At 31.3% G+C, this 24,340-nt stretch overlaps 2 protein-coding genes across 2 annotated transcripts; one reads left to right on the top strand and one right to left on the bottom strand.

Annotated features, from left to right (window-relative positions):
- LOC109727107 (tropomyosin-1, isoforms 33/34-like) lies at positions 246-2,032 on the top strand. The gene is made up of 4 exons (XM_020257007.1): positions 246-563; positions 994-1,056; positions 1,204-1,278; positions 1,363-2,032. The coding sequence occupies exons 1-4, from the start codon at positions 246-248 to the stop codon at positions 1,783-1,785; spliced, it is 879 nt and encodes a 292-aa protein (XP_020112596.1). The 3' UTR covers positions 1,786-2,032.
- On the bottom strand, positions 16,175-20,774 carry LOC109727610 (E3 ubiquitin ligase BIG BROTHER-related-like). Its single transcript, XM_020257767.1, has 7 exons — positions 20,492-20,774; positions 20,106-20,397; positions 19,953-20,017; positions 18,188-18,229; positions 17,991-18,112; positions 17,787-17,895; positions 16,175-16,548 (listed from the first exon to the last, which is right to left on the bottom strand). The coding sequence occupies exons 1-7, from the start codon at positions 20,708-20,710 to the stop codon at positions 16,495-16,497; spliced, it is 903 nt and encodes a 300-aa protein (XP_020113356.1). The 5' UTR covers positions 20,711-20,774; the 3' UTR covers positions 16,175-16,494.

Below are 24,340 nucleotides of genomic sequence, written 5' to 3'. Positions count from 1 at the left end.
CGAGAGAGACCAAAGGGTTAAAGCCACAGACCTAATCCCTCCACGCGACACGTGGCGCGTCCTCAGGCGTTTCTCTCTCTACCCCCCAACCCTATAACCAACCCCCAACTCTCTCCCCCTCCCCCCTCCTCCGCCCCCTCTCTCTCACCCCTATCTCTATCTCTCTCTCTCTCTCTCTCTCTCTCTCTCTCTCTAAACATTCTCTCGTTCTCTCTCTCTCTCTCTTATATCTCTTCGCCTACGCCATGGGTACGGATGGGAAGCCGCATCGGATCGCCGGGAAGATGACGCCCTTTTTCACGGAGCCTTCCCCTTCTACCTCTCTTCTTGCTCATCGTCCTCGTCTCGACGATGACCACGACGACGAGACGAAGGGGGACGCCGCAGCGGCGGCGGGGGCGGCCGCCGGGAGCCCCTTGTCGCCGCTCTCCTTTCCGGCGAGCGGCGGCGAGGAACCCGAGCCTCGTCCTCCTCCACCGCCTCCGCCTCTGCCACTGCCACCGCCCCCGCCGAATTTGCCGGCGACGAAACCCTCGTCCAAGAACTCGAAGCACCCCAACGAGGTAAAACCCTAACCCTAACTCTAAACCCCTACCCATCCTGCCCCGCTCGCTAGCGAGGAGTGTTACTATAAACCCCACCCCATCTGCTCCGCTTGCTCTACCTTCTCCCATCTCCCATCGACCAGAGAGAGAGGGAGTGTGTAACTCTAAACCCCATCGATCAGCGAGAGAGAGGGAGTGTAACTCTAAACCGCACCCCATCTGCTCCGCTTGCTCTACCTTCTCCCATCGATCAGCGGGAGAGAGAGGGAGTGTGTTCTTGATTTTGTTCTCGATTCTTCTTTTCGATCTTGTTTTTAGACTTGGTTCTTAATTTGTTCTTAATCTTGTTCTTGTTTATTGATCGATTAGTAAGAGTGTGTGTTTTCGATCTCATTCTCGATTCTAATTTTCTAATTTATTTTTGATATTATTTTTATTTATTCATCAGAGAATTAAAGAGTTCAGAAATACGATCGCCTCATTATATGCAGAAAGGGACATTCTTCAGCGAGTAAGTCATCTTTTTAGAATTTCTTTTTCTCTTTGACCTCTTTTTCTTCCTTTTTTAATTTTTTATATATTTTAACTTTTTACTCGCACCCGATCAGCATATATCAATTTCTAAGATAAATAAATACTCAATGATTCAACGACGCAGGAAATAGAACAGTACAAGATTCACTGTTCCATGTTAAAGACGAATAATTCCCTGCTGAGAGAACGCACATTGAAGGTAACCCTTTTTTTTTTTAAAAAAAAAATTTAATTTAATCAAATTTTATTTAATTAATTTTTAGATTCAAATTCTCATGATCAGTTGCTGGAGAATCAGATGGCATCGCCGGAGCCGCCGCCGCCGTCCACCGTCGGCGCACCGCCGACAGACTCCGCGGCGGCGCGCCGACAGCGGCCGCAGGCGAAGCGAAAGGTGGAATTCGAATTCGATCTGAACAAGATTTCGGAGGAGGCGGCCGCAGCTGCCGCAACGGCAGAAGGGGAGGCGGCGGCAGCAGCAGCAGCGGCAGAGGGGGAGGCTGTGGTGGCTGCCGACGCCAACGCCGATGCCGATGCTGCCGCACGGAGCGCGCACAAGGCCGCCATATCGGCGGAGGCGAGGAGGCGGAGGATGGAGATACAGCGCGCGAAGAGCGCCGCCGCAGCCGCAGCAGCAGCCGCCGCCGCCGCCGCCGCCGCGGGATCGATGCCGTGGACGGCCCACAAGATGCCACGTCTGCGGTGACGATGATGATAGAAGATGAGTGCTGCTCTTCACTAATTTTTATTTTTAATTTCATACCGTATTATTGGTTTTTATTGGCCAGTCGTGTAGTAGCTGTCGTTGGTTAATTAATTAATTAATTCAGGTTTTTTTTGGCCTATTGTGGTGCGGAGAGAGAGTAGTGTAAAGATACCACGGCGATGGTAAAAGAGATAATGCTTATATACGAAGAAGTGGTCCCCGAAATATCAGATTTTTTTTATTTTTATTTAACTAAAAGAAAAGGATCTAATTTGATTAGATCAAATTTAAATTTTGATGAGATCAAATTGTTTTTTAAGATTTTTTTTTTTTTTTTTTGTTTAGAATTTAGGGGAGGAGATCTCTCGGATGGTTTGTTACTGAAAATATATTGCCTATCACGAAGGAAGGGTAAAAAGGTCAATATGGAATTAATCTATCTACGTTCACTGTTGACTATCAATGATTGAGTAATCTCTTTCTTCCGTATTAAGCATTTGATTTTAGTTTTTGACTCTTAAATTTAAATTTTATGATGATAATTGAATCAAAAGTCACTGATGATGGCTCACGATCATCAAGCCTTCTATTTAAAAAAAAAAAAAAGAAAAACTTCAAAAATCACCCTTGTAGTTTCGCATTTTTTCATTTAGTACCCTATGGTTTAAAGTGTATCAAGTTAATATCTATGGTTTTGCACTTTTTCACTTTAGCACCCTGTGGTTTAAAGTGTATCAAGTTAGTACTCTATAGTTTTATTTTTATATCAAGTTAGTACTATGTGGTTTTATTTTTGTATCAAGTTAGTAGCATGTGGTTTTATTTTTATATTCAATTAGTATCCTGTGGTTTTTAAATCACAGGGATACTAAAGTGAGAAAGTGCGAAACTACATGATACTAAAGTGAGAAAGTGTGAAACCACATGGTACTAACTTGATACACTTTAAACTATATGGTACTAAAGTGAAAAAGTGCAAAATCACATGGTACTAATTTGATACATTTTAAACCACATGATACTAAAGTTAGAAAGAGTGAAATTATAAGGGGGGGTATTCGAAGTTTTTCTAAAAAAAAAAATTAATTCAAATGTCAAAACATTAATAGTGTCAAAAATTAAGTACTTCTAAAAACACTTCAGCTGGATTCAATATTTTTGTATATCGTAAAAATAAAATAAAATTAAATGGATATAAGTGAAAAGAATTGAAAGGGACGATCGCCCTTTTATTATTCTCTATTTTTAGTAAAAATAAAATGGCCACTTTGAGGATTTTATCTTCTTTGTTCTTTTCTAGATTTTTTTTTCATTTTATTTATTAGAAGTATAAAACTTTTGTGGTGTTTATGAGTTTTGGATCTTTAGATAGTTCCTTGGTTGCTTATACGTTTTGGATCTTTTGATAATTAAATCAAAAGTCATTAATGGTCCCTCATGATGGGAACTCCTATTTAACACGATCCAAATACCTAAAAGTTGATATAGCATAAAAAATATGGAGCTTCTAAAAACAATTGGAGCATGTTTGATTTGAAATATTTGAAATTTAAAATGAGAGTCGAAATAAAACATTTTTATTGTTAGTGTTTAGATTAAGAGATTGATATTTCAATTTTCATTCTGATTGGATTCGAATCCCTCAAAAGTAACTCCACCTTCTCAGTGGAAGTTAACTTTGATTCTGGAGTGGTTGAAAAGCAATTTTTTTTTTCATGTATAATTTTTGAGTTCGATCTTGAATTTGAATTGTACATTCAAATTTAAGTTTTGTGTCTTTAAATAGATCCTTGGTGCTTACAAGTTTTGGACTTGTGATAATTGAATTAGTAGTCATTTATACTAGTGGCTCGTGACGGGGACTCCAATTTTATACCATTCAAAGACTGAAAAATTGATAGTATAAAAAATTTGGTGTTTCTAAAAATACTTAAGGTGAACTCCATATTTTTGTGTGATGTATAGAAATTAAGATAGTACAAGGATTTAGCAAGTTAATTTCTTTACTCTTTATTATTCTCCATTTTTAGAAAAAAAAAAAACAAAATGGCCACTTTAAGGGTTCTTTTTTTTTTATTCCTTCTTTCTTATTCTTTTCCTTCTATTATTTTTTTTTTAAATCTTTTTCTCACATTTTATTCCTAAATAATCATTTCAATGACCGTTTTTTTTTCTCTTTATCAACAGTTTTTTTTTTTTCCCCAACATATGATTGTAATTTAGAACTGTGAGTATAGTCCTTGGCTTTCTTTTTCTCTTTTTTAAAGGTTGCTTCGTTTTATGAAAATAAAAAAAATTAAATTATAGAAATTTTTTTATTTTTTTATTTTTTTCTGTCATCCAAAAATCTACACTTTGCTTTTTTTAAAAATAAAAAATATTCACTTTGACTCCTGCCATCAATGTTCCGTTAGGTTTGCGTTTATATTTTATTTTTTATACTCAAAGTACCCCTAAAACCTTCCTCCTTTCTTATCCTCGGCCGCGCAGCCTCGCCCTCGCCCACCTCTTTGTCCATGCCCACACAAACGCCCCCACCCACCAACGCCACCTCGCCCTCGCCCTCGCCCTCGCCCTCCTCTCCATTCATGCCCACCCCGAAGAAGATGAGGAGCAATTTGATCATTCTGTCACAGTGTTGAACATGTTTTTTAGGAGTAAAGTATAGATTTTTAAATAAAATGAAAAAAAATAAAAGAGTGGATATTAACAAGAAGGTTTTCTGTAATTTAGTCAAATTTTAAAGAAAAGGTATTCAGTTTTTTTTTTTTCAGTTTCTTAATCATTTGGTTTCAGAAAAACTAATTTTTTATGCATTATTTGTGGGTGGATTGGCTAATAAATTCAAATTTATAAAGGAATATTTAGTCTGCCTGAGCCAAAATATTTAGGGACTGTTCGGTTTTTCGAAAAAAATATAGAAATTTTTTTGAAAAAAATTATTTTTTTCCTAATTTTTTGGTCGTTTGGTTTGAAGAAAAATAAGCATTTCTAAAAATCTTTTTTCTATATTTTATAAAATACTAGCAATTTTATTTTCTGAATTTTTTTAAGAAAAAAAGAATATATACTAGTTTTCCAAAAAACATAGAAGGAAGTTTTCATAAAAACTTATTTTTTTAGACCAATCTAAGTTATAGTGCACGTGCGATACACGTCACATTTAATACATTTAATTTATATTTATATTTTAAATGTAAATAGTCATTAGTGGTATGAGTCTATTTATCAATTGAATTTTTTCTAGCTTTAATTTGTCTTCAAATAAGTTTTATATATTTTTAATTTAGTTATATTGCAAACACTTTTCATACGTATAAAATTTTTTAATTATATACAAATTTTAAAAATTCGAACTAATTCTAAATTTTAAGTTAATGAATTCACATTTAAATTTATGAATAAAATTCAAAATTTGAAACTAATTTTGAATCCATAGTTTGAATATAAATAGCTATTGGAGATATAAATTTATTTATCAACTTATCTATCTTTCAAATTTGATATATTTCTCAATTAATTAATTATTTTTATTTTGAAACATTCTATTTATAAAGCCAAATATTAAAATTTCAAATTAATTTTAAATTTTCAATTAAAATATGGATTCACGTTTGAAATTGTGAAGCAAACTTAAAATATAAAATCAATTTGATAGGCTTATTTTTTAATCATTATATTTGTGAAATATAATTTGTTTTTAGTTAGTTATTTGATAGGCTTATTTTTTAATCATTATATTTTTGAAACCTAATTTATTTTAAATTAGTTAATTGAGAGATAGCGGAGAGATAGTGGGCACTGTGAATGTTTTCATTAATATGTGTTTCGTAGATATTTTGTTTTCGATAAGTATGGAATATTCTCTTATAGGACTGTAAAAAATATTTTATAGTAAATATCTTCCGATTAACAGAAATTTGGATAAGTATAATTTTTTTTTTCTATTTTCGCAAATGGAATGGAATATTTTTTTCTACTAAAAAAATAATTCTATCAACAAAAAATTGAAGTTTTAAAAAGTAAATTAATTCATCTGTTATATTTTATTTGAAAATATCTCATATCCTAATTCAAATTCAAATTATTGTCGACAATAATTATAAAATTCTATTTTTTAAAATACATTGAATATTTTTTCTTTTTTTTTTGAACCCTGATGAATCTAAAATTCAAATATATATTTTAAACTAAAATTATCANATGTATCCCCAAATTTAAAATTTTAAATTAATAAATTTATATTTAAATTTATTATCAAAACTCAAACTCAAAATTTAAATTGTATTTTGAATCTATAATTTTTTAATAAGTAGTTAATTTATTTCAGTTTTAAATAATCTGTTTATAGACCCAAATTTAAAATTTAAAATTAATTCCAAATTTTGTATTAAAATATAGATTCATGTTTGAAATTATAAAACAAACTTAAAATTTAAACTCGAGTTGATATACTTTATTTAAGTCATTTCTATTTTTTAAACCTAATTTTTAAATTATTTAATTTAAAAATATTAGATACTGTGAATATTTTCTGTATATTTGTGCATGGGAAGTATATTCTGTTGTAGATATTCTCTACATAGAAAAAATTGAATAAATATGTTTTTTTTTTTTTCTGTTTTCGTAAAAGAAATGTAATATTCTTTAAAACTAAAAAAAAAATGTCTGTCAATAATTATTTTAAAAATTATTTCAAATCAACATAATTTTATGATGCACTATCTAATTTCTAAAAAAATATATGCTTTATACATGAAAAATGTATAGATAAAAATAAGAAAATACTAAAAAGATATATTAAAACAGTATAAAAGCACATCAAACAAAAGAGAAATTTTTAGATAGGATAAAAATACCTCTCCAACTTTGGTGAACGTGGCGAAGGCAACAATGTGCCGGACAATGACGAGATTAAAATGAGGAAATATCAAAAAACGATATACTCTATGTTCGGAAATATGTTTGAAAAGTATTACGACGAGATGAGATTGAATAGTATATATATTATATACGAGGATTTTAAGATATGCTATATATTTGAAAAACAGGTAAAATATTGTGACAGATATTACTTCAATATTTAATATTTTGGTTAAAAAAATTTAAATTATATTTAGTTAACGATTTAATTTTGTTTGGCCAAATATTAAATACTTTTTAGTAATATTCTACGTTTCTGTGGTGCACCAAAATTTAATGCCCGCAAAAATTAAATTTACTATCTTACATAAGAAATCTACTATCATGAATTAAATTTTAAATTATCAAATTGGCGGGTATTAAATTTATTGGTGAGTACGTAGATGATAGATTTAATTTATATTTAATTTAATATTTAAAATTTAATTTTGAATACTACATGTGATATTGGCATGTATTACGTTTTAATATTTGAGAAAAAATGTAGATAACGTAGATAGTAGATTTAATTTATACTTAATTCAAAATTTTAAATATAATTTTAAATGCTATATTATTTGCGGATATTATGTTTTAAGAAAAAAAAAATTGAAAAAACGTGTTGATAAGGAATATATTTAATTTTACGCATTATATGATTTGAGTATTACGCTAGATAAATTTAATTTTATATATTACGTGATTGACGGATAGAAAGAAAATATTTAAGAAACGCATAAATAGGAGATAATAGTGTATTTTTGTTAACTAAAGTGACACAGATATTTTTATTTTTACTCATGGGATGAGATGCAATAACAAAAACTTAAAATGTATATTCGAAAATAAATTATTATTTAAAATATTATTTAAAATAAATAGTTGAAAATTACTGAACATAAAAATATTAGTAAAAAAAATAGAGATATTTTTGAAAAGAGAAAAAAATTCAAAACACATGTTTTTATAAGTAGTATAGATAGAAATAGACGAAAAACTAGAGAAAAAAAAATAATTTTTCATGAAATACTATTTTGAAAAAAAAATTTTCAGACTCTTCCAAAAAGCTAAACAGCCCCTTCTTCTACTGGAGGGGGCATAATAGATAGTTATAAAAATGATAAGAACTTTTATTACCTTTTAGTTTTTTATAGTTAAAGATTATATATTATATAATTTTGTTATTCTACCCTCTACCTGTACCACGAGATGACAAATTTGTGGGATGAATCAAACATAAGAATACTCAATTATAAATTTACGTTCATTCGCAATCTTAAAAAATACTTCAAAGCAAATGGGCTAACGACTGTTCGGATCCCAAAATGGATCCTAATTCCTCCATGTTCTTTCCTTCATGTTCTTTCCTTTCTTAGCAAGAAGCAATAACCTTCCAAGTTGTTCAACTTCATTTCAAATATTCCTTTTTTTTAGTCTAATTTTTAGCAATGGAGAGAGATAATAAATTTACTCCATCTTACCTATGAATGCAAATGCATTAGGGTTGGTGGAGCTCCCGCTTCTATCTGTCCTGAATGAGGTGCTAATAAGTGGGAACAAAAAATATAGAAAGGCATAACGAATTCGTCTCGATCCGTCAAGTAATAGAGCAGAAGGCAGGAGATCTCACTACAACAAAAACGGTCTATAGTGACACTTTTAAATATCGGTATAGGTCAAAAAAAAGTACTGCGGACTAAATTACCGATATTTTAAAAAAGTGTTGCTATATGTGGAGTCGTTAGGTATATAGTAACAGTTAAAGAGTGTCGCTATAACCTAAAAAGAGTGCTGCTAATTTACCAACACTTATTTAAGCATTTAGCAACCGCCGAAACTCTACCTCGTTGGCTGCGGTGGCGGAGGAGTACGAGAGAGAAGGGCTCATCGTCTAGGATTTCAGTAGATTGAGTGAAGAGAGAAGAGGAGATGGTAATCGATTTTTTTTTTTTTTCTTTTCTGTTTGTAATCGAGCCAAATTGACTGGGTGGGGTGGGTTGAGTAGAGTAACCTTTTATTTTTTGTTGGATTGGACTTTATATTTAGGTATTAGTAGATGTTTTTTTAAGTTTTGGTATAAATGAGGCACTTACACAAAAGTCTCCCAAATATGTGTCCCTATAACCTAATTCTGTTGTAGTGTCTCATTCTTCCCTTAATTTGTCCCGACCAATCAAAAATCTGCTTAAATTTGTCTCTACCTAATAAGAAACAAAGCGGAAGGTGGGGAAATTGTCATGTTTGCATTCACTCTCCCAAATACTACTTAACAACTCAACCAATCCACATAATGCTCGTAACTATAACCCCAAAGCTAAGGTCTATTTCACAATATGTTACCCAAATATACTTGTTTTGATTCTTTAAACAGTCCAAAATTTTGAAAGCATTTTTGAATATTTTTAAAAAGATTTAAAATAGTACATAAACCACTGTTGAAGAAGCATTTGACAAATGTTTTTACATTCCTACGACCATTTCAAAGATTATATGAGAAAAGTTGAAAATAATTTTAAAATTTTCTGGATCCTATGATACATCATAGTGGATGTTTTTAGATAATGCATTTTCAAAATAAGCCTAAGGAAAGTGGAGTTTGGTAGTTCATCCTGATCTGCTGCGCTTTCACTTTCAAAAACAGATGCCAAAATATTAGAAAAAGGTATTTTCTTTGATGAAAAATTAGCATTAGAAAATGGCTAGTGGAATGACAATGTTTGAAAAATCGGATCAAACAACGACCCTAAAATATTACTGGGTCAAGATGACCCATTGGTTGAACTAGTGACGTCAACAAAAACATATCTTTTTATTTTTAATTTTATTATATAAAAAAATATGTATATATTATTATTTTAGTATCATACAATTCAACCAATCCATATAGCGCTCATAACTATGACCCCCCGGAGCTAAGGTCTATTTGCAATATGATATCCAAATTTACCTACTTTGATACTTTAAAGAGTTGAAAAATTTTGAAAGCATTTTTTGAAAGCTTTAAAAATAGTGTAGAAACCACCGCAAAAGAAACACTTGGTAGATGTTTTTATATTCCCACGTCATTTCAAAGATGGTACAAGGGAAGCTTGAAAATAATTTTTATTTTTTCCAAGTCCTACAATGTATCAAATGAATGTTTTTGGATAATGCATTTCCAAAATAAGACTATGGAAAGGTCTTCTCCTTTCAGGGCCTATCCAAAAGAGAATGTCAAATCAAACAAAAATAACAATTCATATTGTTTTTTTTTTTTTTTTTGAGAGAGATAGATAGCACGCTATCCGCTTCGTTTATTTTATTTAGAAATAAGTTTAGCTAGAAATGTGAATCAACTAGGATTCGAACTTGGGTCTCGGGTACCAACCATCAAGCCCTTTGTCACTTGCTCTAGGGACGGTTGGTAACAATTCATACTATTAGCAGAGAAAAAAGCAGTTAATGACTTGATCACTTTGAAAAACCGATAAAAAAAAAACATACTAGTTTCAAAACTTGGGTCAAATAACAATCCGAATAATCGACCGTCCGTAGAGCAAGTGGCAAAATGCTTGGTGGTTGGTACCTGAGATCCAAGTTCGAATCCTAGTTGATTCATATTTCCAGCCAAGTTTATTTCTAAATAAAATAAACGAAGCGGGTAGCGTGCTACCTATCTCTCAAAAAAAAAAAAAAAAAAAAAAAAAAAACCAAAAAAATNAAAAAAAAAACAATCCGAATATTGGGTCAAGATGATATACTAGTTGAACTAATGACATCAGTATAACATCACAAATATTTAATTGTTATTTTTAGTTTTATTATATAGAAAAATATGCATATATTAATATATTAGTGACATGCAATTCAACAACTCACGTAATGCTTGAAACCTTACCTCCATATCTAAGGTCTATATTGCAATATGTTTTCCAAATGCCCGAATTCTCTGTCGAACTTTGTTTGCACTCAGAACAGTGAACGCGAGTTTCAAAGCATCGAGACCTATAGACCTATACTTCTGGATTGATTCTGGATTGATCAAATTTCATTTGCGAAAAGTAAATTGAGTTCTGATTTGATTTCTCGCAAAAGACCGAAAAACTATAATTTAGGTTCAGGGTCGAAATTGAAAATTTTCGAAAACTTGGCATGGATAAAATTAATGTAAGGTCTATTTTGCAATATGTTTTCCAAATGCTCATATTTTGATACTTTAAAGAGTTCAAAAATTTTGAAAGCATGTTAGAATCTTTTTTGAAAGCTTTAAAATAGTGCAAAAATCACTACTGAAGAAGCACTTGATAGATACTTCTACATTCCCACCACCATTTCAAAGATCGTAAGAGGAAAGCGTAAAAATAATTTTTCACCATTTCAAAGATCAGAAGAGGAAAACTTAAAAATAATATTTAATTTTTCTGAATCCTACAATGTATCGAAGTGGATGTTCTCGGATAATTTATTCTAAAATAAGCCTAAGGAAAGGGAGAGTATGGTAGTTTATCGTGATTTACTTGTTGAGTTGCACACCAAATAGATGTAAAAGTTCAAATTGTTAATAGAACAATAGCAGTTAATGGCTTTCATTTTGAAAAATAGATATAAAATCTTAAACAAAAAAAGATATTTTCTTTAAAGGAAAGTAGCATTAGAAAGTGTCAAATGAATAGCAATGCGGAAAATTTTTTGGGTCAAGATGACTTACGAGTTAAATTAGTGACGTCAGCATGACATCATAAATATTTTTAATTATTATTTTCAATTTGTTATATAGATAAATATGCATATATCATTAATTTAGTATCATACAATTCAACCAATCCATGTAGTGCTCATAACTATGACTCCGTAGCTAATGTCTATTTCGTAATGTATTGTTCAAATACATCTGCTTTGATATTTTGAATAGTTCAGAAATTTTAAAAATATTTTAGAATTTTCGTGAAAGCATTAAAGTAGTGTAGCAACTAGCAACCATTGTTGAAAAAACATTTGAAAGATCCTTCTATATTCTCACCACTATTTCAAAAATCGAACGAGAAAAGCTTGAAAACAATTTTTAATATTTCTAAATCCCACAATGTATCAAAGTGGGGTTTTTTGTATAATATAAAGATATTTTTTAATATTTTTGAATCCCACAATGGATCGTTCTTTTGTATAATACAATTCTAAAATAAGTATAAGGAAAGTGCGGGTGTACGGCAGTTCATCTTAATACAAAGCAACAGTTTAAGGGCATGTTTGGCCTAACTTTTGAAGAAGTGATTTCTGTAAAAGTGATTTTGGTTTGGAGAATTAATTTTGGTGAAAAGCTGTAGAGTGTTTGGTTGAATTTTAAAAAAAGTGATTTTTCTGAAATGATTTTCTAAAGGTGTTTGGCAAAAAAATTTTGATGTTTGCGTACATTAATATTTTTACTAAATTTTATTTTAAAATAATTTAAAATCTGAATTTAAATTAAAATTTTAAATTTAATTAAAAGTATAATTTTTAAGTTTCAAACTTGTACAAAAATAAATTTGAAATTTTAAAATTTTAAATTTAAAATCTGAATTTTAAAATCTAAATTTAAATTTTCAAATTTAAAATTTAAAATTTAAAATTTCAAATTTCAAGTTTTCAAATTTAAAATTTCAAATTTAAAATTAAAATTTTCAAATTAAAAATTAAAAATAAATTTAAAAATTAAAAATTAAAAATTCAAATTCAAATTTAAAATTTTGAAATTAAAATTAAAATTAAAATTAAAATTTAAAATTTAAAATTTGAAAATTGAAATTAAAATTTGAAATTTGAAATTTGAAATTTGAAATTTAAAATTTGAAATTTGAAATTCAAAATTCAAAATTCAAAAATTTAAAATTTGAATTTTGAAATTTAAAAGTAAAATTTAAATTTAAATTTTTGAATTTAAAATTTAAAATTTAAAATTTAAATTTAAAATTTAAAATTTNTAAATTTTAAATTTTAAATTTGAAAAGTTGAGATTTAAAAATTCAAATATGAATTTAAAATTCAAAATATAAATTTAATGTTAAATTTATACTTTGAATCTAAAATAAAAATAAAAGTTTGAAGTTTGTGTTCAAAATCAGAATCAGTTTTGGAGAAGCAGTTTTTTTCTACTTCTGATTCTGGAGCCTTCAAAATCAGTTTTCTGATTCTAAAAATCAGAATCAGATTTTCAGAATGTCATTCCCCAACACTCTACTGAGCTCAAAAGTAATTTTGGGCTCAGAATCACTTTTGAATAGCTAGGCCAAACACCTCCTAAGTTGTTATCAGAAAAATAACAGTTTATAGGCTTCAACTTTAAGAAACAGACACCAAAACTTAAAAACAAATTTTTTTTTAGAAAAAAAATAGCATTAGAAAGTGGCGAATGAATAGCAATGTTTTAAAAACTGCATCAAACAGTGACTCAGAAATTTTATTTATTTATTTTTTATTTTTTTTAATCTTCAGTTGAGCAACACTATCTGTACAACCCTAGGTATATTGCACTCTTCCAAAGGTCTATTATTCATCCTCTAGTCTGATTAACTTTTTTAAAAATTCAAATCTAGGCGTCACAGACAGACAGAGTCACGAGACATGACACGATTCGAACAGCTGACTCAACAGTTTTCAAAAAATTAGAATACAAATAAGACATAGACATCACTAATAAAATATAATATTATTAATATAAAAATAAATATTTATTATATATAAACATTATTTTTACAAAATATTATTATATTTCTCATACGAATGAAAGTTAAGAAAATTATAATTGATAATTCATATATTTTAAGAAAAAAAATTCACCACCACACACAATTTATATTGTCTACGAAAAATCATATGCATTCATTAAAATTTCAAAATATTTATTATTTTAAATTATATATGCATAAAAAGTAAAATAAAAAATATATATATTTTTAATGGGACGGGTCATAAATTTGCAAGAAACGCGCGTCCATGGCATGGCGTGTTCATATTGGACACGAATTCGGCACAGATGCACACTTTCGATACGGATACGTAAGACTTATAAAAATATCCATGATGATTAGGTTAAAACTTAAAAAAAAAGAAATTATGAATCCTCGGATGTGAGGGTGCATGTAATAAGCTCTACTTGATCAATAAGAACAAATTTGTGAAATTCCGAAATGATTGCTGTGTGTATTTAAGCTCATCTTTAATTTCCAATTTCCAATGTTCACATAGAACACATTCATGTTCCTGAACATAGAGTAGGAATTTTTGTCCAAATAAGGCAAAAAGACAAAAATATGTGTAAGTTAAGGGTTGCTATATGCATATAAGCACTTCTTCAATTTCCCATCTCTATTTAATTTTAAGTAAGGAGAATCACATCAAATCTATTTTTCTACCTGTGAGTCTTTGCTAAAACACCACACGAAATTGGAAAAAACAAGAGCCTCAATAAGTTGCCATAATCCTATCCTTTAGAATTATTTTTTTTAAGCTTTAATATTACAAAAAAAAAATCCAATAAATAATTGGATGAGAGCAAAATTAACACATGGCAATAAATCGGAAGTTCTCAACGAGGCGTCGTTGGAGCTCCGCAGTCAATTTTTATCCCACAAAATTAAGTTAAAAACCCAATAATTTGCATTAATCACCCTAAGAACTATAATATTATGTCCAAATTCACCTACTAAGCAATAGAGAAAATAGGGGAAGGAGTAAGCAACCGAACATGCAAATTCTACTTGCTAATGTAAGGAGTGCTGTTTAGGCTAAATTACATAAAACCCTAGTGTCAAAACTCGATTTTTTACTTTTTTTTCTGTCATTTAAAAACCTATACTTTGCCCACTTATAAAATAAAAAATGTTCACTTTGCCCCCTGCCGTTAGTAAGCCGTTAGGGTTCCGTTTATAAAATATTATTATATTTTTTTTTATGCCAAAAATATTCTCAGCCTTCTCTCCTGTGAATATGGTGAGGGGCAAAATAGTGAGGGACAAAATGATCATTTTATCATCACAGTTCACACTATACCTCCTGTGAATATTTTTTATTTTATAAGGGGACAAAGTGTATGTTTTTAAATGATAGGGAGAAAAGTGAAAAATCGAATTTTGACAGGGAGGTTTTCTGTAATTTAGCCTTGTTTTTACTAGTACAAATTGCTGCTTTTATATATTGCTGATGTATTGATATTGATATGAATCATTTTAGTTAGTTTATACACGCATGCAGTCCAAAATACTAACAATAACAAAAAGCACTACCCATTGTGGCGGACCGAAAATATTGTTCCGATGCGTCTGCAATATTTGGCATATCAACCTCAAAAATTTATAAAAATTATTCATGCAAGACGACACCCGGTGGTGGAACGGTTAACCAATCTTTATAATAATTTTTGGTATCTTTTAAGGTATGTTCTACATTTATTTCGAAGATATGCACGTGCGAAAAGAAAACCAAAAATTGAAACAAGAGAGGTGACCTCAAAAACTCGAAAATATTAACCACGTTGGAGGTCCTCAAACTATTAACTCAATTTTGATTCCATGTCAAAAAATAAATGAAAACGCCAGTGACTGTTACAGAAGCAAAATCTACACTTTATAATAACGTTTGCAAATTATATGAATGTTTCCATTGATTAAGAAAGGAATTTTCAACGTGAAAATTTGCAACTGATTAATGCTTCCATTGGACTTAATCGTAAAATGAAAGGTTGAGAATGAAAATTTTAAATTGAAGCAGCGCTTAAAGATTGTTATGCTGCAATTTAATGTAAACCCCCGCTACAACATGCTAATTAATTTAAAGACAAAATAGTAAGTATTGGGTCTGTTCAAAGGATTATTCATGTAAAAACAAGTGAAAATTTTATTATTTATAATTATAAATATATAATATTATTTTAAATATTTTAGATCATATCTATCGAATTAAACTTACGGACAGACTAGTCATGAATGAATTTATTGTTGCTTTCATGCACAAGACGAACGTTCGGCTGACTCCGTTCTTGATCATACACTCTTCGACCACTGCTCCGCTGGTGTCCACAGAATTCGAATTTTTTTTTAACTTAATAGGCTTAAAATATATTATAATTATAAAAATATAGTTCGACCAAAAGCTTATTTATAAAATCAGACCTATGCGGTGAATATATTACCGCTTTCTAAATGCGAAAAATCATTCACCACTTTCTTTAAAATATTAAAACTATTTTTAAATTTTAATACTATACATTTTTTTTAAAAATTCAAATGTAAAAAAATATAAATTACATAATTTCTAAAAGCAATAAACATTCACCACATAAACTTAATTTTATAAATAAAGCAAAAAAACATTCGCCGCATGAACGCGTTGTATAATTGTTGAATGCAAACAATCAGATGTGGTATGATCAGAAGAACAGAAAACAAGCAGGGAAAAACTTAAAAAACAAGGCCTATCTACAAAGAGAACCAAAAGAGAACCAAAAGAACATGATGAAGCAACGAACATTGCGTCTAAAAGGAGAAGTAAGATGAATCTTTTATAGCACATAGCAACAACAACATTTATGAGTGAGAATACTGCATGAATGATGATGATGATAATGATGATGATGCGGATGACGATGATGATATACTATGGAGCAGTGGCAGCAACATGCTTTGTAAACCTAAACAAATGCCACCAGCAACAAGAAAGATGAGAGTAAAGAGGGTTTTTTAAGTACAGATGAAAGAGTAACTACAGCATCTAGTACAAGCAGCAAATTTCTCCCGCCCAGTGAAAGGCTTTTTTAAGTTAAATGGATCCTTCCCCGAGTTTAATGAGGGGCAATCACTCCTGCCCGTTTTCTGAGGTAGAGACCTCGGCGCTGCACATTGGACAGACCTGCAAATGGCACAAGGATATATCCGTCACATCGAGGAAAGCCGTGTGGTAAAAAGTAAGTTCCCGAAAGAAATTAGGAACTCACGCATATGTAGTTTGACCCGTTTCGTTACCCCTCTACATTTAAATTGCCTCCGTTTCAACCTAACATTTTACTTGTCTAAAATGGGCCCAAATATTTGGGATGATTGTTGAATTTGGAAATGCAACCACAGAAACGAGTCGACTAATAATGTTTGTTACACTTACAAAAAAAAAAAAATCACATAAATGGAGTACATTGTCCAATTGATCGAAAATTTAGGTAGCTCAAGTAAAGAATCTAAAGATCTCTTTGGTTTTCTTTGTTTTTTAGGATACATAACTTGGACTGCCATATAAATGTTCAAATATGAAACCACGCAATATGCCGACTGATTTGACTCAAATTAGCATCTGTATTTCATTTGATAGCGATCAGAAATTTATGGACCTATTTGAGCCGAGTAAAATGTATGTTAGAAATTGCAAAATGTAACATTCAGGGGAATAACTTTGGAGGAGGGGAAACTACAAAGATGGTTTTCATGCTTAAGCCAGAAAAAGGAACAAAAGAGGCATTTTTTCACATTAACAATATTACAGAAGCTAATAATATGAAACTATGACAATCCATCAACAACAAATGCATGCGCATGTCAAGCAACTTCTGATTAAAGGAACAAGATTCCTTCGCCAACATTTCTCCAATTTCTAATTTTACAAGTTGAAGATTGCGTACTATCCTATTGATTCTAAGAACTTAACAACATGAATGAAAAGGAGGGATTGTGCCACAAGGTCCGCCGGGCTATAAATTTGGAAAAAAGAATAGTACTCTTGCAATGGTAATAAAAACTGTCAATTATCCTAATGCGGAGTGGAACCAAAATGGCCTTGGTTACAGGATGAACATATTCTCAATAAGGAAGTAAAACTATTTTGCACCCTATTTGATGTACCTGGCAGAAATTTTATATTTCAGGATGTTTTATTCACTAAGAAAAGGTCAGGCGTCCAAACATACTGCCTTGTCGCTGAATACCATATATATTTAAAAAGACAAAACTTCACCCATGTAATCAATATAAATGTGAAGAAATTGTACCAAAAAGTAAAAAAAAAGTAAACTGATATATACGCAAACATTTGAGTGTATTTGCGTGTAATAATGGAAAATGGGAAATGAAAAGCAGAAAGTAGCTATACCAAGAACAGACCTTATTTATTTGAAGCCATTTATTTATGCACTCAGGATGATATGTATGATTGCAAGAAAGCACAACCAGATTTTCACCTTCCTCATATTCCACCCGGCAAATAACACATCTGAGATATTAAATAAAATAATCGGCAGACTTAGGATAGTGCACTATTAGACAGGCAAAGAAAATTTATAAATCTAGAAAGATATGTCGACATACTGCTCAGTGTTGCCATCTTGCACATTTTGCGCCTTGTAGTTCGCCGAAGGCAAAGATGCAATTGTATCAGCAGAAAGGCCTCTGCTCTCCGTCCCAACCACATCGCCCAATGCGATCAACTCCTGGAATGACAGGGGCGATATCAAGCAACAAAGTCCGCGGAATCTTTGTGCATAACAAAATTAACCGCAGTTTACCTCATATGTATACTCCTCTGGATCCACCTCTTGCCATGCATCCTAAAATTGAGAGAGAATAAAAAATCTAGTGTCTCAATTAACCAGAGTAGCTAGATTCTCGATCGCAAAACATAAAAGAACATTGCTTAATATTTTCAGCAAGTACAATAATTTTCAGCTAATACTTTTAAATGATCATGACCTAGAACTTTTTGTCTATTAGCCGAAAATTAAGGACAGAAACTGACTATGGCATCATGCGCATAAGAATGGAAATTAGAAAAACAAGGCACAAAACAAATCTAAGAAGACGAGCCAATAACCTTAAAAGATATTGGGTATGTAAGGTTGCCCAAACGGGAAATCATTATCGACAGAACACAGTAAAAATGAGAATGTCATTTCACTAAGTTCAATAGTCTCAAAGTTGTGTTTAGCAATAGCACACAAGTTTAGCTGAACTACATCAGGAAGAGAGATCCAAACGTCAAGGGATTAATGTTGGTAAAAATCACGCCTTTCAATTGAAAATTTGTGCACTTGTGAGCTGTTCGCAGTCTTCAAGTTCACATGAAGCCGTCAAATAACCAGGAAACTGTTTGAAGAACATCTATAGTACCTAATAAATAAAAGCATTTCCTTTAGATGATAAACAGGATAACACTTTATACGAAACACCCCCACCGTCTAACCTTATTGAGTTAAAAAAAAAAAAAAAAAAACCTAAAACTCAATCACATTCAAGATACCATTTTCCATTTAATAGCTACCATTTTTAACCTATCCTAGAATTGAAATGCAAGTCCTACAAATCTGATGCCCAATTCTACACAAAAGGAGGATCACTTTTCATGATAGAGAGAATAAAGTGATGAATTTTAATATTCCAATAAAAGAACAGAGCAGTGACTCAGTAAAACTAACTCACAACATGACGTTACAATAATTCCATATAATACTGGCAGGAAAATGAAGATGGCTTGACAAGTGCCTTGATACTGGGGATGCATTTGTATATTCTATGCAATGAAAACTACCGTCAGGCATGCTATATGGTCTTAAAGACAAAAGAGGAAAACACATAAAAGAAGGTGATGAAACAGGTAAAAGGAATGAACATGCCAGCACTCATCAATACTCCAATAACTTAGACTCGACATCTTCAGATGTTCAGCATGTGGATAGAAATTACAAATTATCTTTTTCCAGTATTGAAATGTAAGAAGTATAAAACATTTCTAGATAAAACAACTATTAAACTGAAAAAAAAATAGAAGTCCTGCTCAAACAACAACCATAGAAATATAAAAAAATGAACAAAGTATCTTTTGGAAAATGTGTAAACAGCCTGAAATTATCGTAGCAGAGCTTTTCTAATCTTCAACATATTATATGAGTGCATCTTAATGAACTTCTCTGCAGATCAAGAGTTTTGCTGCTCATTTCTTGAAAGGGTACTCAAACAAAGTAACTGGGAAAATGCATTAGCCATTTGACCAGTAGTGTAAAGACACTGGAAAGGGGTTAAAAAGAACTATAGCCTACTTCTCATAAAAGTGAGGCATAGGAAACCATCAACATTCCAGAGCTCTTCTTCATGGGCGAATTCCAAAAGGAACTATAATTGTTGCAAATAAACATACAGTTTCAGTGCAATCGAATTAAAAAAAACTACACAATTCAATTCTAGATTTTTACATCCTAGATAACATTTGTAAGATTTTTGACACCGATTTTTAGACACAACAATCCAAAGTAAACAGAAGTAGAACATAGAGATAACCTGATCATTCATCTGAGAGTTGCTCTCATCCTCCTCCTCCTCCACCTCGTGATCCGCCGCGCGCCCTGAACACATCACAAGCACAAGATCAATTAAAGATCCGTGACAAACAAGCATTGGGGCAGGACGATTAAAAGCGAAAGAAACCCTCACAATCGTTGAGCCCGGCGAGGGCCATCAACCGGACGGCGACCTCCCGCTCCTCCGCGTCCTGGAGCGCCCGGGCGAAGGCCTCGTCGTCCTCGAAATCGGCCGGGTCGAGCTCGTGGGCGTTGGCGTCGAACGCGTCCTCCCCGTAGTCGCTCCCCTCCACGCTCCCCCCGTCCTCGATCGGGTGATCGTGGCCGAACTCGTCGCCCTCCTCGTACTCGTAGCTCCCGGCCTCGGAGCTCCCGTAATCGCTCCCCTCCCCTCCGTTCATCCGCAGCATCATGTACGCCCTCTCCTGCACCAAATCCCAACGGGATTAACATCCCCGAAACCCTAGCTCGCGATCAATCCCATGATCGAAGCCGATCGCGGGGGGATCCATCCATTACCTGTTCTTGTAGGGCTCGGGCGAGGGCTAGGTCGGCGTCGACCTGGCTGAGGCTGGTGAACGGCGTCCGCGTCCGAGCCCGCGCCACCGCCTGCTCCGCCGCCTCCGCCGCCGATGGGACGGCCCGGGGCTCGTCTTCTCCGGCGGAGGGATTAGGATTAGAGTTAGGGTTAGGGTTCCCATCGGTGGTCTTGTCGCCGCTCTCCTTCGCGTTCTCCATCGCTTCTAGAGAGAGAGAGAGAGAGAGAGATTTGGAAAAGCGAGGAGGAGGAGGAGGAGGAGGAGGTGGTGGTCGATTTAAAACCTCAGTAAGTAATTAATTTTTTTTTCTAAAAAAAATATTATTATTATTATTATTATTATTATTATTATTAGGGGAGGGGGGAAGGGGATAGGTAAGGTATTTCTTGAAATGATCGCCGATTCAAAGTTTAAAAACTTCAACTACGTGTACGTGAGGAACAACTTTACTTGTCACAAAAGTAATAATAATAATAATTATAATCTTAGGCTTCGTTTGCGCTTGCGGAGAGATTGCGTTACGTGCGGTGAAAAAATACGATGAAAAAATACCTATTTATTTTCGTACGTAAAATTGTATTCCGCATATCGTGATGAGTCGGTTACGATATATTTTCTACGGTCCACCAGAACGCAGAAGCATATCCCTATATGTTTTTTCCTCAACTCTATTTTATCTAATAGCGTTAGATAGACCTCAATACCAAACTAAGCCTTAATTACGTCACACACAACGCAGGATTAGGATTTTTATATTATTACTTTCTAATTAATATTATTAAATAATTTTTTTAATCGATATTTACACAGTAATTTAGATTTATTTTTAGCAAAATCTCTTCACTTGTGGTATCAATTTTTTTTTTTAGCCATGTACATCTCTGTATAAAGTGTAAAGTGTACACGTACCACATAATACTATTAATATATTTATTATTTTGAAAGTAAATTTTAAATATCATTTATGTGGTTTCGTACTTTTTTTACTTTAGTACGCTGTGGTTTAAAGTGTATCAATTCAGTACCCTATAGTTTCATTTTTTCTTTTCGTCTGCTACTCCGTTAACATTTCGTTAAATTCTATTCAAAATCTTTAGATTCTCTACTTAAATTTATCAAATATTTACTACTTAAATTTATCAAATATTTACTTTAGTACATTTTAGTTTTAACTTTGTTACTGATTTAACGAAAAAAAATAATAGAGGGGATAATAAAAAGAAAAAAAATAAAACAACAGGGCACTAAATTGATATAATTTAAACCACAGAATACTAAAATAAAAAAGTATGAAACCACATGAATATTATTTAAGATATCGTTTGGTTCGGGGATAAGTAAAAAATGGCTATTTCAGGGATAGGTATAAATTGAGGTATAAGAGGGGATTAGATTAATTTTGCGTTTGGATAAAAATTGGATTATTTTTTAGAATAAAAAAAATAGCGTTTGGTTAAATAAGATAGAATAAGAAGGATATTGAATAGTTGTAAATAGAAAAAGATATTATCTCTCTCATTATATTTGAATTTGAAATTTGAAATTTTTAAATTTTTTATTTTATTTTTAAATTTAAAATTTTAACTTTTAAATTTCAAAATCTAAAATTAAACTCTCAACTTTTAAATTTCAAATTTTAAAATTTAAAATTTAAATTTTAAATTTTAAATCAAATTTAAATTTTAATATATAAATATCAAAATTTAAATTTAAAAAATATAAAATATCAAATTAAAATTTAAAATTTAAAATTTAAAATTTAAAATAATAAACTTTAATTATGAAATTACAAATTATAATTTTTTTAAATTAAAATTAAAATTAAAATTAAAATTTTAAAATTTTAAAATATTTTAAACAAATGGGGCGGAAACAACTTGTTCCCACCCCTATTCCACCTAAGGGTGGGAACAAGCTATTCCCGCCCTTAGCGGTTATATTAGCGAATTTTGTTATGTATTGTTGAGATTTTGTAACAACTAGAATTTATTTTAAAAAACATATTAATTAACTTAACATTATAACCAAATAAATAAAAAAGTTTATCAAATTATCTATTATTCTAAACCAACATGTACTTGTATGTGTATTATTAACCATAATATATATGAAAGAGCACTCAAGGGCAAAATAGGTACATAAAAAATGTAACATTCATCTTTTTTTCACTATTCTCAATTATTCCTCCAAATTAACTAAACACAATTTCAGCTAATCCTTAGAATACCAGCTTTACCGACCAAGCAGCATTTACAGTTTGGACTTGTTTGGTTCAAGGATGGAATTAGAATGGATAATGGAATGGGAATGAGTTGGAATGGTAATTGGAATGACCCACTCCCCCAAGACGTTTGGTTTATTTTTGGATTGAGAATTAGAATGAGTTATTCAAATTTCATTGTTTGGTTCGTATAAATTAAAAAACTTAAATACTATAATACTAATTTTACTCTCAAATATAAATTTATATTATTTAAAATTTATAAAAAATATAATACTATTCTCTAATAAGTTTTTCAAAAAAAATATCAAATTTATTTTTAAAAACTTTTATTAATGTGGGTTNAAATCTCAATCCGGGCTAGAAGACCGGAATCAAGTTGAAGGCTAATGGGCCATTCCCATTCTAGTCCGGAATAGGAATCCTAAACCGATTCATGCGAACCAAACAAAATTAACCGGATTTGATCAAACCGATTTCCATTCCATACCCAAAATGGATGAACCAAACAAGCCATTTATTCCTAAGTATTCCGGAATAACAAGTTATCCTAGGGTTAAAAAAATTTATACCAAAGTTTTTAATCCCCGAACCAAACGCAGCCTAAGGGTGCGAATAGCTTGTTCCCACCCAAGATAACCCGCTAAGGTAAGGGCGGGAATAGCTTGTTCCCACCCTTAAATATAGTGTTTGGGGAACAAAAGGGATAACCCCTTATCCCCACCCTTATTCCCCAACCAAACAAGACAAGTATTTCCTCATTTTAAACATTAGTTTCTAAAAATTATTGTCTACGCCTGGTATGCACCTCATAAACGCGTGCAATTTTCTGATAATCAATTTTTTTAAGTTAAATTTTAAAATAATAGATATGATCTGCACCATCAAAATAACCTAACTACAAAATTTCACAAAATTTCAAAATCTGTTATGAAGTCTTTAAAACAGTCCCATTAATATGTGGTACAAAAAGATTGGTTATCTTATTTGTTAAATATCAATATCTAAAATTTCTTATTTCTTTTATATGTAGGCTACTCTAATATTTAAAAAAATATATTTAGTAAGTTAAATTTTGATGAGAAAGAAAAAAAAATCTATAAATAACAGAAAAATATTGTTGAAAATAATTTGTCAAAAGCTTTTGATGGGTCAATTCTTGAAGGCCAACTTTGTTTACAATCTACTAATTTTGTAATTTTTTACATTGATATCAGTTCCCAAACTTTGGGAAATTTCTAATTTTGGTTTATCTCCACTATAAATTCCCAACTTTTAGAAAATTTTTAATTTTGGTTCATATATATATATATATATAGAGAGAGAGAGAGAGAGAGAGAGTTGAGCTAGAATATATATATATATAGAGAGAGAGAGAGAGAGAAAGAATTGAGCTAGAATGCTCTAAGTAATAGTGGATTCCGTTATCACCAATTTATTTTTAATGATGGAGCTTCCAAATTGACGATTAGTACTATCGAACATTATTTATACCACTTGAACCATTTAAAAATCAAATTTTATATTTTTCTGATATTATTTTTTTGTCTATCAAGTGGATACAAAAATAAATGGCTAAAAATGAATATCTTTTAAAAGTAATGATAG

This window comes from Ananas comosus, linkage group 22 (genome assembly GCF_001540865.1).
Source record: "Ananas comosus cultivar F153 linkage group 22, ASM154086v1, whole genome shotgun sequence".
Taxonomy (NCBI): domain Eukaryota; kingdom Viridiplantae; phylum Streptophyta; class Magnoliopsida; order Poales; family Bromeliaceae; genus Ananas; species Ananas comosus.
The sequence above is the reverse complement of the archived record's forward strand: the minus strand, read 5'-3'. Positions and strand labels throughout refer to the sequence as shown.